Source organism: Raphanus sativus, chromosome 2 (genome assembly GCF_000801105.2).
Source record: "Raphanus sativus cultivar WK10039 chromosome 2, ASM80110v3, whole genome shotgun sequence".
In the NCBI taxonomy this organism is placed as follows: Eukaryota; Viridiplantae; Streptophyta; class Magnoliopsida; order Brassicales; family Brassicaceae; genus Raphanus; species Raphanus sativus.
Window position 1 is genome coordinate 14,928,715 of NC_079512.1, and position 11,981 is coordinate 14,940,695.

The 11,981-nt window shown below is 36.7% G+C and overlaps 1 protein-coding gene and 1 pseudogene across 1 annotated transcript; both read right to left on the reverse strand.

Annotated features, from left to right (window-relative positions):
* Window positions 1-2,002: 2,002 nt before the first annotated feature.
* LOC108840189 (UDP-glucuronic acid decarboxylase 5-like) lies at window positions 2,003-4,147 on the reverse strand (annotated as a pseudogene).
* A 5,289-nt stretch (window positions 4,148-9,436) lies between these two features.
* Window positions 9,437-10,353, reverse strand: LOC130504677 (uncharacterized). Its single transcript, XM_056999300.1, has 2 exons — window positions 9,826-10,353; window positions 9,437-9,749 (listed from the first exon to the last, which is right to left on the reverse strand). The coding sequence occupies exons 1-2, from the start codon at window positions 10,294-10,296 to the stop codon at window positions 9,633-9,635; spliced, it is 588 nt and encodes a 195-aa protein (XP_056855280.1). The 5' UTR covers window positions 10,297-10,353; the 3' UTR covers window positions 9,437-9,632.
* Between the last annotated feature and the right edge of the window lie 1,628 nt (window positions 10,354-11,981).

The window sequence follows — 11,981 nt, forward strand, 5'->3', positions numbered from 1 at the left end:
TTAATAGTATTTTATATGTACCATCATATAAATAATAATATATAATGTTTTAAAAATAATGTGAAATATAAAAGCCATAATTTAAGTTGGTATATGAAATTGGGCTTTTTATTGTATTTTTCTTATATATATTAAAAATATTATTTTAACAATAGTTATTGGAAAATATTGTAGTAAAAGTTTTTTTTTTTGAATATATGTATATTTTAAATTGATTTTTAATATAAATCAACTTTAAGTTATTATTTTGATTTGAAATATTTATATAAAGTTTAAATTTTGTTTTATTATTATTTTAGACAAAAAAAATTAGGTAATTAAATTAGTCTATTTTCGTATATTTTAAAATTAGCACAAATAGATAGTTTTCACAATATAATGGACTTCCAATTTTTATTATTAAGATAAGTCCATTACTTTTTCTAATATACTGCTATTCATGTTTCCAAACAATATTATATTTTTATATTGCTATTTATATTTTCAAACAAATTTCATTAAGACTACTATTCAAGTTTCCAAATAATTTCAATGTGTACTTTAGTTTTAATAATATAGATTATAAATCTTGATGAGCAAGTTGTGCAAATAAGGAATATACTTTATATTTAGATTTTTTCAAATATTTTGTGTTAAATTATTTGATTGCGTAATTAATTATATTTAAACTTTTTGATAGACAAAATTTATTGTAATCAACCAAACCTATAATTCCTTGATTAGCATATTTATTCTAAATGTGAAACCTTAAATGTAGGGGATTATTTTGTTAAGTAATTAAGATTTTCAAAGTTTTAAGGAAAGTTATTTGATTTCTTAACAGTTTTGAATTGATATTATTCGATTTATTTTTTTAGTGATAGGTGCAAGTCTTTATGAATCACGATTTTGAATAAAAAGAAACCTGTTTTCCGCTTATTGAGCATCCGATTTAATTTTGTTTTCTTAAGAAAATTAGAATAATTATAGGTTAATGAAAACAAAAGGTAGCCAATAAAATTGCTGACCAAAAAAACGTAGTGGGCTTTGTAGAGAGCTTAACGTGAAATGATCTTGAATAATTAGCCCAAAATTTTTAGTTAAAACCAGTGGCAGTCTATTGTAAATAATGAGAATAAGTGAGGGTTATTTTCCATTTGTACTTCACTTTTAATAGGATAGATATCACTGTTGAGGGACAACCGGTATGAATCATTGACAAGAAAGTTAAATAAGGAAAAATGAAGAAAATCAAGATGATCCAAGTTGTTTGGGACTATGATGGGGAAGAAGAAACAACATCGAAACCAAATGCCAGAATGAAAACAAAAATAATACGGGTTAAATAAATTTTCATTCTCATCTAAAAGCTGTGTGATTATATTTTTTGCTCTTTTTTTGTTTTGTCAGCGCGTGAAAAATATTTGTATTTTCCTATCGCTTTCTCTTAGTCAAAATATTCGAGTTTTTTTTTTGTTTATAGAACATTTCTTCTGCCTTAGATAATTCTTTTAAAGCTTTTGCTATTTCTCATCGTCATTCGAATACAGATCTTTCACATTTTCTTTCAAATCCTCCACCCGTTTTTCCGAAATTCAGATTATGATGTCTCCTCCACTAGTTTAAGGCTTTGCAGCAGCTTGAAATATGCTCCATAATATTTATGTTAGAAGAGAGATCAGGAGGAAGATATGGAGATATCCATCCTTCCAAAATTATTTACCTTAGTTCTTCATTATCCAACCATCTCTTGCCAATTTGAATTTTTTTGTTTTGTTAGGATGTCTATCTTTATTTCACAGCAGAACGAGCAACTTGTCATGCTAATCTTTATTCCCAACAATTCTATCTAGATGGGAACTACAACATCCCACGATCAGCCTAAAAGGTATATATGGTTCTAAGTTTATGTATTCTGGATTCAATTCGTTATCTCAGACTTAGCAATGCATATGAGTTTTGTTCAGTATATCTCCTTAACGTATGTTGTGGAGTCATTAGCTTTGGTGAATGCAGAGCCAAAAACAGCATATGAAAGCAATATCAAGAAAATAGCTTTCGTCCATCTTGATCTTTATTTCTTTCTAATAACATTTATGACTGTAGAAAATAAAAACATACTATATATGAAATGAAACCAACCACTTGAACCGTGGATATTGAAATGTAGAAAATGACTTAATAGTAGTCCATTCACGTTTGCGTTTGATATTTGATCCAAAGTTTTACTTGGTGACTCCGAGCCTCTGCCTGAAATCCTCTTCCATAAGTGGAAGGCCTTCACGGAGCTTAACCTTCGGTTCCCACCCCAACATTTCTTTAGCGTTTGTGATATCCGGCTTCCTCTGTCTTGGATCATCAGGTGTGTTCTCCACCATCTTTATCTCTATGCTCGGATTTATCAGCTGCAACCCATAACCATCATAAGAATCTGAAAGCACTCAACTCTTTATCAAATCGAGAAAAAACTAGACTCTCACCTCCTTCACTGTCTCAGCTAGTTCCACCATCGTAAACTCCCCTGCAAAAAAATCAACGATTTAGACACAAACCAAAAGGGAAGATATTGGTCTAACGGAGGAGTGCTACGAGGCTTACCTGGGTTACCGATGTTGATTGGACCAGTTTCATCTCCTTCCATGAGGCGCATTAGTCCCTCAACCATGTCAGATACATAACAGAAACTACGTATCTGTGTCCCAGGTTTCTGAACAGTCAATGCCTCACCCCTATAAAAATATCCAAGGCAAGAACAAGACCAAACAGATGAACAATCAAATCCGAATTATAGCTCGACGAGTTGAGGAAAGGAGCTCACCTAAGTGCTTGAGCAATGAAGTTGCTTACGACACGCCCATCATCTATGTTCATGCGTGGACCGTAAGTGTTGAAGATTCTGGCAATGCAGATTTCTACAGAGAACAAGGGTAAGGAACAAAAGTCAACGAGAGAATGCCTCGGGAAGATACAACAACTGATCAATTCCATGTTGCCTGTGGTAGTCAAACATTAAAGTCTCAGCTACACGCTTGCCTTCGTCATAACAGCTCCTAACCCCTATCATCATAGCACCAACTTTTGTAAGACAGTGTAAAACATACATAAATTAAGAGGTGATGAAGTGTATGAGGCTACCAATTGGGTTGACGTTTCCCCAATAGCTCTCGGGCTTGGGGATTGATGAGAGGATCTCCATACACCTCCGAGGTTGAGGTAAGGAAAATCCTGTTCAAACCAAAAGACTTATTTAGTGACAAAGAAGAGTAAAGTAAAGATTAAGAGTGGGGGAGAGATTATGTCCCAAACCTTGCTCCAACACGCTTGGCAAGACCTAGCATGTTAAGTGTGCTGATCACATTGGTCTTGATAGTCTTAACGGGATTGTAATTGTAGAATATGGGAGATGCAGGACATGCAAGATGGTAAATCTGATCAACCTCGATCAACAGTGGCTCCGTGACATCTGTTTAAAACCCCAAACACACAAATACAAATGCTGATCTAAATGGACATAACAGCGGCAACGGGCAAGAGAGTTTGAAGAGCAATACCATGACGGATAAGCTCAAATCTAGGATGACCGATCCATTTCTTGAGGTTGTCCTTGGAACCAGTGAAGTAGTTATCAACAACAATCACCTAGGATGGGTAGAAAGATATAAACCAATCAGTAGTTGATCAAATGAGGGTTATGTATAAATGATTTAATGTGAACCTCATTCTTTTCGTTTTCCAGCAGCTTATCAACAAGGTGAGAGCCAATGAATCCAGATCATCCAGAGATCAAGATCCTCATATTCGACTACACAAATGAGATGACAACATAATCAGAACACGTGATTCATCGTCTAATCGAGGAACGTAAACGTGATGCCAAGTGTTTCAACGGCAGATTTCAAATAAGGAAAGACATGATAAGGGACGGTGACAGATCAAATGGGTATCACGGGAACTGAAACAAAATCGAGAATTTTGATCCTAAAGTATATGAAAAAAAGAATTCACCTGGAAAAACTTGGAATTGCGGAGAGGTGAAGGCGAAGGTGGAGGCTTTGGGCTGCTTTGTTTCTCACTTGTCGCCATTTCTGAAACCAGACCTAACATTTATAAACGAATCAATCAACAGCGAATTGAAGATTTCTATACGAGAGAGAAAGAAACAAAAAAAAATTACAAGATCGCTCTCGAAACCATAAAACCAAATTGGTGCGATGCGAAGAGTGCGAGGGATCTCTGTATTACTTTATACTCCCTCCTCCCTACAAGTGTCTACAAATATTTTGAATATATTTCGGGAATTAAGCATTTTTTCAAGCACAGGGCCTACAATAATTTTAATCTTATTAGTTTTGGAAAATTCATTCGACTGCAAAACTATATATATAACACACTTTGCATCTCCTTATATAACATATTTATTGTGGAAGCACCGTAACCTAATGGTTAAGGTCTAAAGGTTTCTACATCCAGGTCTGGGGTTCGACTCCCAGACTATGCAATTTATTGCAGATTATCTCAAATCCAGGTTTCAAGTCCCGGAGAGAACGTGATTTATTAGACAACTATGCAGATTATAGAAGGAACAATTACATGCAACTATTCAGATTATGGAAGGAAGGATTACAAGGGATCTTCAATATGGTGCAAGTAAATCTGGTCAGGCGTAGATCTTCATAGAACGGTTCAGATGATGTAGTTAGACGTAGATCTTCATAAGACAGGTAGTATTGTCGGTTGTCGAATCGTCTATTTAATCTTCCTAATAATTGTAATATCATAATAAATCAGCATTAAAAAAATATAACATATTTATTTATTTAAAACTTATTAGGAATAACACAATTTGATATTTGAGAACCTTATTTTCTAAATTTGATATTTCCTGATACTTTTAGTAAGCCACATCTGAGTGAAGTTAGGAAACTTGCATTTTAAACTATTTCAATCTTATCTTTAATATTCTTCCCTTTAAATTTGAAATTTCTTTTGTTCGGATTTTCCATACCCATGAAACTTCTCTTTTCTTGAAATTAATTATTTTATGTGTTTGGAATTACACTAGGTACTAGTTAGGCAGCCGGTTCACAATTAGAGAAAAATCGGGGATTAATTAGAGGGTATTCAGAAACTATTTTTTTATATCTATCTATTACTATAAAGAAAAGATGTCTCGCTTTTTTCATCAGGACACGTCAGTTAAATAGGTAAAAGGAGGAAGTTACACGTGCCATATTTTCACGTAAGTCTCGCTATTGTTTGTATTTTTAATGGGCTTTTAAGTACATGTGTATTTTGGGCTTCAAATTATTATGTTGGACTAAATACTTACTTAATATTGGCCCAATATCGTCTTCTCTTTCTTTACGGTATCCTCCTGAGGCAATTGCTCAAGAGCCCTTAAATGAGAAAGAGCAAATCTCCTATGGTCCCCTAAAATCTCCTATACCCCATTTTCATTAACTCACTGCGAAGTTACGAAATTGCCCCCGTCGGCTTTTTAAAAAGAAAAAGAAGAAATCAAATTTAATTCTGTTGGTATGGTTTTCGGTATGGTTAAAGGGATTTTGGTTTTGGCATTTCGGTTTCGGTTTCCAATTGAATTTGAATTGAAAAAAAACTAAAAATAAAAGAAATTAAAAAATTAAAAAAGCAAATCGATCGACATCGAGAGTCCTCCGACATCGAACTCACTCTCTCTCCTCAAGTCGAGCTCACTCTCTCTCCTCTGAACTCGAGCTTCTCCCCTCTGAACTCGAGCTCACTGGTCGCTCCTCTGACTCGAGCGCACTGTCTCTCCTCTGAACTCCAGCTCACTCTTATCTGTCTTGTTCTTCTGGTTGTTTCCCAGCGAGCTCTCTGAGGCCTCGAGCTCTCTCCTCAGTTGTCGAAGTCGATAGGTACTCCGGCGAGCCTCTACTCCGGCGACGCCGTGGGACCTCAACGTTGTAATGCAGGTTAGTTTTTCTCTCTCCCGCGAGCTCTCCAGTGCCATTGGCTCCAATTGATTCTAGGTTAACAAGTAAAACTGATGTAGAGTAGGTAAAACAGACAAGTCGATACTCTGATTCAACTGGTATAACTAGAACTTTATTCATTTGTTTTTGCAGGATACAATGATGAACTATGTGAGCGTCTATTTCAAGTTCAAAAGGGAGATCTCTTGTTTAAACTTGAAGACAACAGTGGAGGATTTAAGTTTGGCAATGCTAGAAGAGAAGTTGTATAAAAAGCTTGCTTTGGATGAGAGTAAGGTAAAACTTGCAATGAGGTGCATGCCGTTGGTGTATGGATCTGAAGAACAGCAAAATATTCGTGATGATGATGATCTGTTTGGCTTCCTAATAACTGTTGATAAAGACAACCGTAGATCTCTTTTGTTAGTGGATGAGGCGAGTGTGGGCATAAGTTCGTATGGTATGAACTACGAAGTGTTGCAGGGAGATGATGATAATAGTCATGAAGTAGGACCTAAGGCCATAACTCTGTATGTAGGAGACGGGCAAGCTTATCAACAGAAGCAGATGATAGTTGCAGGGAGATGATGATAATAGATATGGATGTTGAGCAGCCAACTATTATAAAATGTAGTCAGGTTATTGAGGCTTGGGAAGACGGATTACTAGATCTTTGGAATGTTGCCTTTGTTGTGTTGCTATTTCGTTCGTGTGTTGCTTTTGGTGTGTTTCTTTTCGTATGTTGCTTTTGGTATGTTGCTTTAAGTCAATGCTTTGCTATGTTTCCTTTTGTTATTTGTAATCGGATTTGGATAACTAAGTATAACTAAGTATAACTTAGTATTTTGCGACTATGTATTGGAAATACACGGAAAACTAGTATAACAAGGTGTAACTATTTCTGAATTTGGATTAGTGAAAATTTGATTACAAAGGAGTAATCTATATTCCTTTATAAATCTAATAATTCTCTCTTACTTCTCTTACAGGAAAAGTTGACTCCTCACATCTCTCACTTCTCTTCTCTCTCACTTCTCTCGAGACTCTTCTCCCGAGACTCTTCTCTCTACTTCTATCACTTCTCTCTCTCTCGAAAGATGCAGGGAGATGGGTCGGGTTCGTCAAGGCAAAATTCTGGAAGAAAGTTGTGTTTCTGTCGCTTAGATGCCAAAATCAGACAAGCTTGGACAGACAAGAACCCGGGCCGACGTTTTTATGGCTGTCCCCGTTATAAGGTACCCCAGCCGATGATAGAAATTGTGATCTGAGATCGGATTTTGAAAAATTACATTATTTAAAAAAGGTTATTTGTGTCAGGAGAAAAATGGATGCCAGTACTTCAAATGGGTTGATGTAGAGGATGGTTCAGAATGGCAAAGATTGGCTTTGATTGAAGCCCGTGATCAGATTGAAGAGCAGCGTCGTCTGATCGAGCAGTTACACGAAACCATTTCAGAACTCGCACACAATTTGGAGAGGATCCAACAAGAAGAGGAAATCGCTAGAGACTTTCAGAATCTCTATGTTTAATTTAATGATTTGAGGAGAATGTTGTTTATGAGTTTACTTATGTTTCCCTGTATTCAAACCGATGTTTAATGATCTGAAATTGTTGTTTATGCGTTTACTTATGCTTCCCTTTTATTCGAGAATTATGGAAAACTACAGAAAACTAGTAAAATCATAGTGTAACAATGTAGAAAGTAACAACACAGCCACCTAATCCCCTCTAATCCAACACACATAATTGTTAGAGTCTTTAATACACAAAATCTCCTTAAGCATCAACAAAAACTACTGCTGAAATATATTTGCCAAAATATGAAATTTTTAATATAACAAATTAATCGACATCACATTTTCTCTTATGCATTGTATAGTCTTTCAAAGATCACTTTTCTAATAAGACCACCTTACAAAGGAGTATTTCACAATTCTCGTGATTTCGAAAATATTCTTCCACTAATCAGTATAGCTTACATGTTAATGTTGAAAAATAACAAGTAAAACTTTATTAACAAATTAAATTTTCCGTAAAACTAAAAAATGTTGAAATCACGAAAAATAAAACTATGAAGAAATGTTGTAACACCAGAAACTTAAGTATAACTATGCCCAAATATTTTGGGGGGAAACAAAATAAAAAAGAACGCGCCATTTTGAAATGTTTTCGATTCGGTCAAAAACAAGATTCTTTCCTTCTCTGCTTTCGTGACTCTCTCTCTCTTGTCTCCTCAGCTGACTCCCTCAACAGGAAAAGTTGACTCCCTCAACAGGAAAAGTTGACTCCCTCAACTGTACCACTTTAGTCATTTCCCACACCTCCACTCCTCCACTCCTTCTCTCTCTAAACCCACGTCTCCATCTCTCTCCTCAAAATGTCGATATTTACTCCTCCTCCTCAACCTCCTTATCTTTCTAAATTCTCTATAAATACTGTCTAAATACACTCTAATTTCTCACTAATACTCTCTAATTTCTCTCTAAATTCTCTCTAAATCCACGGTTTTATTCTTACTCTCTCTACTGACCATGAATGGAATTCCTACCCGTTGCCCATGTGGTGGTGACATTCAGACGGATATAACTCTACCGCCGAAGTATCGCCACGATTTCGATACCCACCCAGGGCTTAGGTTCTTCACCTGCAAGAAATATGAGGTAATTTTCCTTCTTTGTATAGTCATACTTAGTGAAACTTATTTTATACTTTGGTGAAACTTAGTTAATGATACTGAGTGAAACTGATGTATACTCCTGGTATAACTGTGTAGGACGATGGGATGCATGTTCGTCAGCCATGGGCTTTGGGTGTTGAGGATGAAGTGAGGCGCCTAAGGAGGGAGGTTAATAATATGGCTGAAGAGATTGATAAGCTGAAGAGCCTTATTACCTCTACCTTCCGTCCATGAATGAGATTCAGTCTTAGTATTCTCTATCTATTTCGTAGTGTTCCCTATCTATTTCTTAGTGTTCCCAATCTATTTCCAGTGTCTCAGTTTATTTCCACTTTCGGTTCGGTAACAAGTCTTTTTTTTGTTTTGTTAAGACTTGTATAATGTACTAAGGTTTGTTTCAGTTATTTTAATTAATCAATATTATGTGGTTGTGTTTCAATTAAAAACCTTAGTTGTTAAGAACTTGTGTTTCAATTATTTCTCTTCTAGTCGAGGCCTTCTAGTCTCTAGTTGTGTTCACTACTTGACTACTTTTGACCAAATTCAGAAAATAACATCACAAACCTAGTTTCAAAATATCCGATAAGTATTAGTTACAAACAAAAATAAACAACCGAATACAAAGAGTTTGTCTACCAGATAAAACAAAAAAAACAACACATAGAGTTCTTCACTTCTGTAAAAACAACACATAGAGCTCTTTCTCTACGTCCTTCACAAACTCCTCCACCGAGGCCAATCTCTCATCCAAGTCGTCCTTCACAAACTCCTCCACCGAGGCCAATCTTTCAATATTCTGTCAATAGAATAAATGTACAAACTTAGTTCTACCTTTATTCCACCCTACTCCTACCATAGGCTTACCTTAGTTCTACCCTAGTCCTACCTTAGTTCTACCCTAGTCCTACCTTAGTTTTAACTCAAATATGTAGGAATTGCCTCGAATGCAATAAGCTGTAAAACATCACAACACCACATTATGTAATGCCATCATAATTGTTATCATGTCATTAAAGGGATTTCACATACCTCTAGTTGGGACACAGAAACCTGGAAGAGGCCACAACGTATTCTCTTTCACAACCCTTCCAAAATGTTTCATTGTGTGAGAGATCTCCTTCAACATGTAATCAGATTCCTGCAAGTTACAGTAAATCTTAATCAAGTTATACCACTACTACTTCAAAGTATATTAGTTCATCCAAATGTGATACCTTTTCTTCTGGTCTTTTGTCCTCAACGTTCTCAATCTCTTCTCTTACTTCTTCGGAACCTCCATTCTCATCATCCTTTCCTTCTGCAGCTCCATCTCCATCTCCATTTTCTTCTTCAGAACCTTCTCCGTCTTCATTTCCTTCTTCAGAACCTTCAATCTCATCATCTCCAGAATGAGTCCCAATCGCCGGAGTTGCTGGAGGAGCTGGAGGAGCTGGAAGAGATGGGCCACCAACAACTGTCGTCGGAGCAGTCGGCTCAGTCGGCTTCGTTCCCGCCGTAGTCTCCCTCGAGTCCTCACTCGTCTTCTCCGCAGTCTCCGTCATCTCCGTCGTCTTCTCGATGTTATCGAAGTCCTCCGCCGCCGCCGTCGTCTGACTCGTCTCCTTCTCCTTCGCAAACTTCACTCTCCGAGTCTCTTCCTTCGTTGGATTATCCTTCCTCTTACCTCCTCTCGTTTCAACCACCATCGCACTCGATTTCCTCTGAATTCTTCTCTCTCTCCGTTCGTTCTCACCGTTGATTTTGGGTACGTAGAGGAATTGAGGCAACTCCAATTGGAGGCTGAAAGAGTTCAAAACTCGAGTTCAAATCCTTCGAATTAGGGGATTTGAGTGAGTGAAAGGGGGAAAAATGGAGAAGAAGAGATTGTCGAAATTCAGTTAAATTAAATTGAGTTATTGAAAACCGACAGATTTCGTTTGGTTTTCCAGGGATTGGTTCGGTTTCGAGGATTGGGTTTGGTTTCGTTTGGTTTCGAGCGATTGGTTTGGTTTCGAGGGATGGGTTAGATGGTTAGACGATTCGGTTCAATTCAATTGACCATAAATCCGGGTCGGGTCCGGGCGGATGGGTTATACCCTGGTAAAACTTGTAAATACTTTAACTATTCCACGGTTTTTATGTCATTTCCACCATTTCCGATTTTTTAAATAAATATTTATCTTTATGTGAATATGGCTGTCTATGAGAGATTGGCTTTTCACATTTAGGGGCTCTGTAGGAGTTGACTCCCCGCCGTTACGGTTCTTCATAATCTGCAAATCTGCTTACGTTTAGCATCTACATAGTTTTTGAGTTTCTCAGAGAGATATACTTCGTCGGTTTAAGCTGCGCGTCTGTATATGTTGGCGGCGTTTCGTTTTGGTTACTCACCCCAATGTCGTTACAAGTTCATTGATTCAACATCATTAAGTCTCGCTTTATCCTCTTCCAAGAGGTGGATCTCCATCTATAAAATGTTTAGTCCTCCTGCATCGAGAATCATCCTAACAATTCCAAAAACATTCTATAATTCTTCCTCATTATAATGGCTAAGCAGCTTGTTACTTGCTGATTTGAAGGCTGGCAGGTGTTCCTCCACCCTCGAGGTTAGCAACATTCTGGGAATCCAGAAACGTTAATCTCGTTGGCCAGTTGATGGGCCTTGACATGATCTTCATCGATGCTAAGGTTCTCCGTTCTTGAAACTTATGAACAGATTTTTCTGTTAATTATTTCTGGCCTTTATACTCATAAATCTTCAAAACTATGTATACAAATATTTTTTTTTTTTAAATGAATGTTAAATTCTTATTCATCAAAAAAGCCTTTGTACATCAAAAGTGTGTTCTTATACCTTAACCCTTCCTATAAACGATTTTTAGACTTTGAAACTAACCCCCCAAAATTTGCAATTTACAAACGAGTGGAAAACCAAATTTGTAAAGTATCTTGCATCCCTTTTACTCCCTTTGATCTCAGTAAACTCAACTTATTCCTCACTCCCTTGTCAGCTAACTTCTTTATAACCATCATTGGAGGTAACCGTTCCCCATGTTTCACTCTGTTTCTAACACGCCATAGAGCATACACAGCTTCCTGGAAAGCATATCGAAGATAGAAGCTCTTCCTCCTGTCTAAACTCCCAATCATGATGAAACGCATAATATTTGACCAGGAGTACGTGAACGAATTGCCCATGATACCTTTGGCAAGACACTTCCATATCTGCTGAGAGTAAAGACAATCAAAGAACAGATGGTCTCTGTTTTCCTGACCTCTCTTACACAACACACATGTAGTGTCAACACCTTGACTCCATCGGGCAATCCTATCCATTGTAGCCACCTGTCCAATTGCGCCAACCACATAATGAAAGCATATTTGGGAGTAG

Bases quoted from the DNA above. Each gene is read 5' to 3' on its own strand.
- LOC130504677 (XM_056999300.1), bottom strand. From the start codon at position 10,296: ATGGTGGTTGAAACGAGAGGAGGTAAGAGGAAGGATAATCCAACGAAG. The intron at 9,750-9,825 runs GTATCACATTTG...TGTAACTTGCAG, and splicing joins ACAAAAGACCAGAAGAAAAG to GAATCTGATTACATGTTGAA.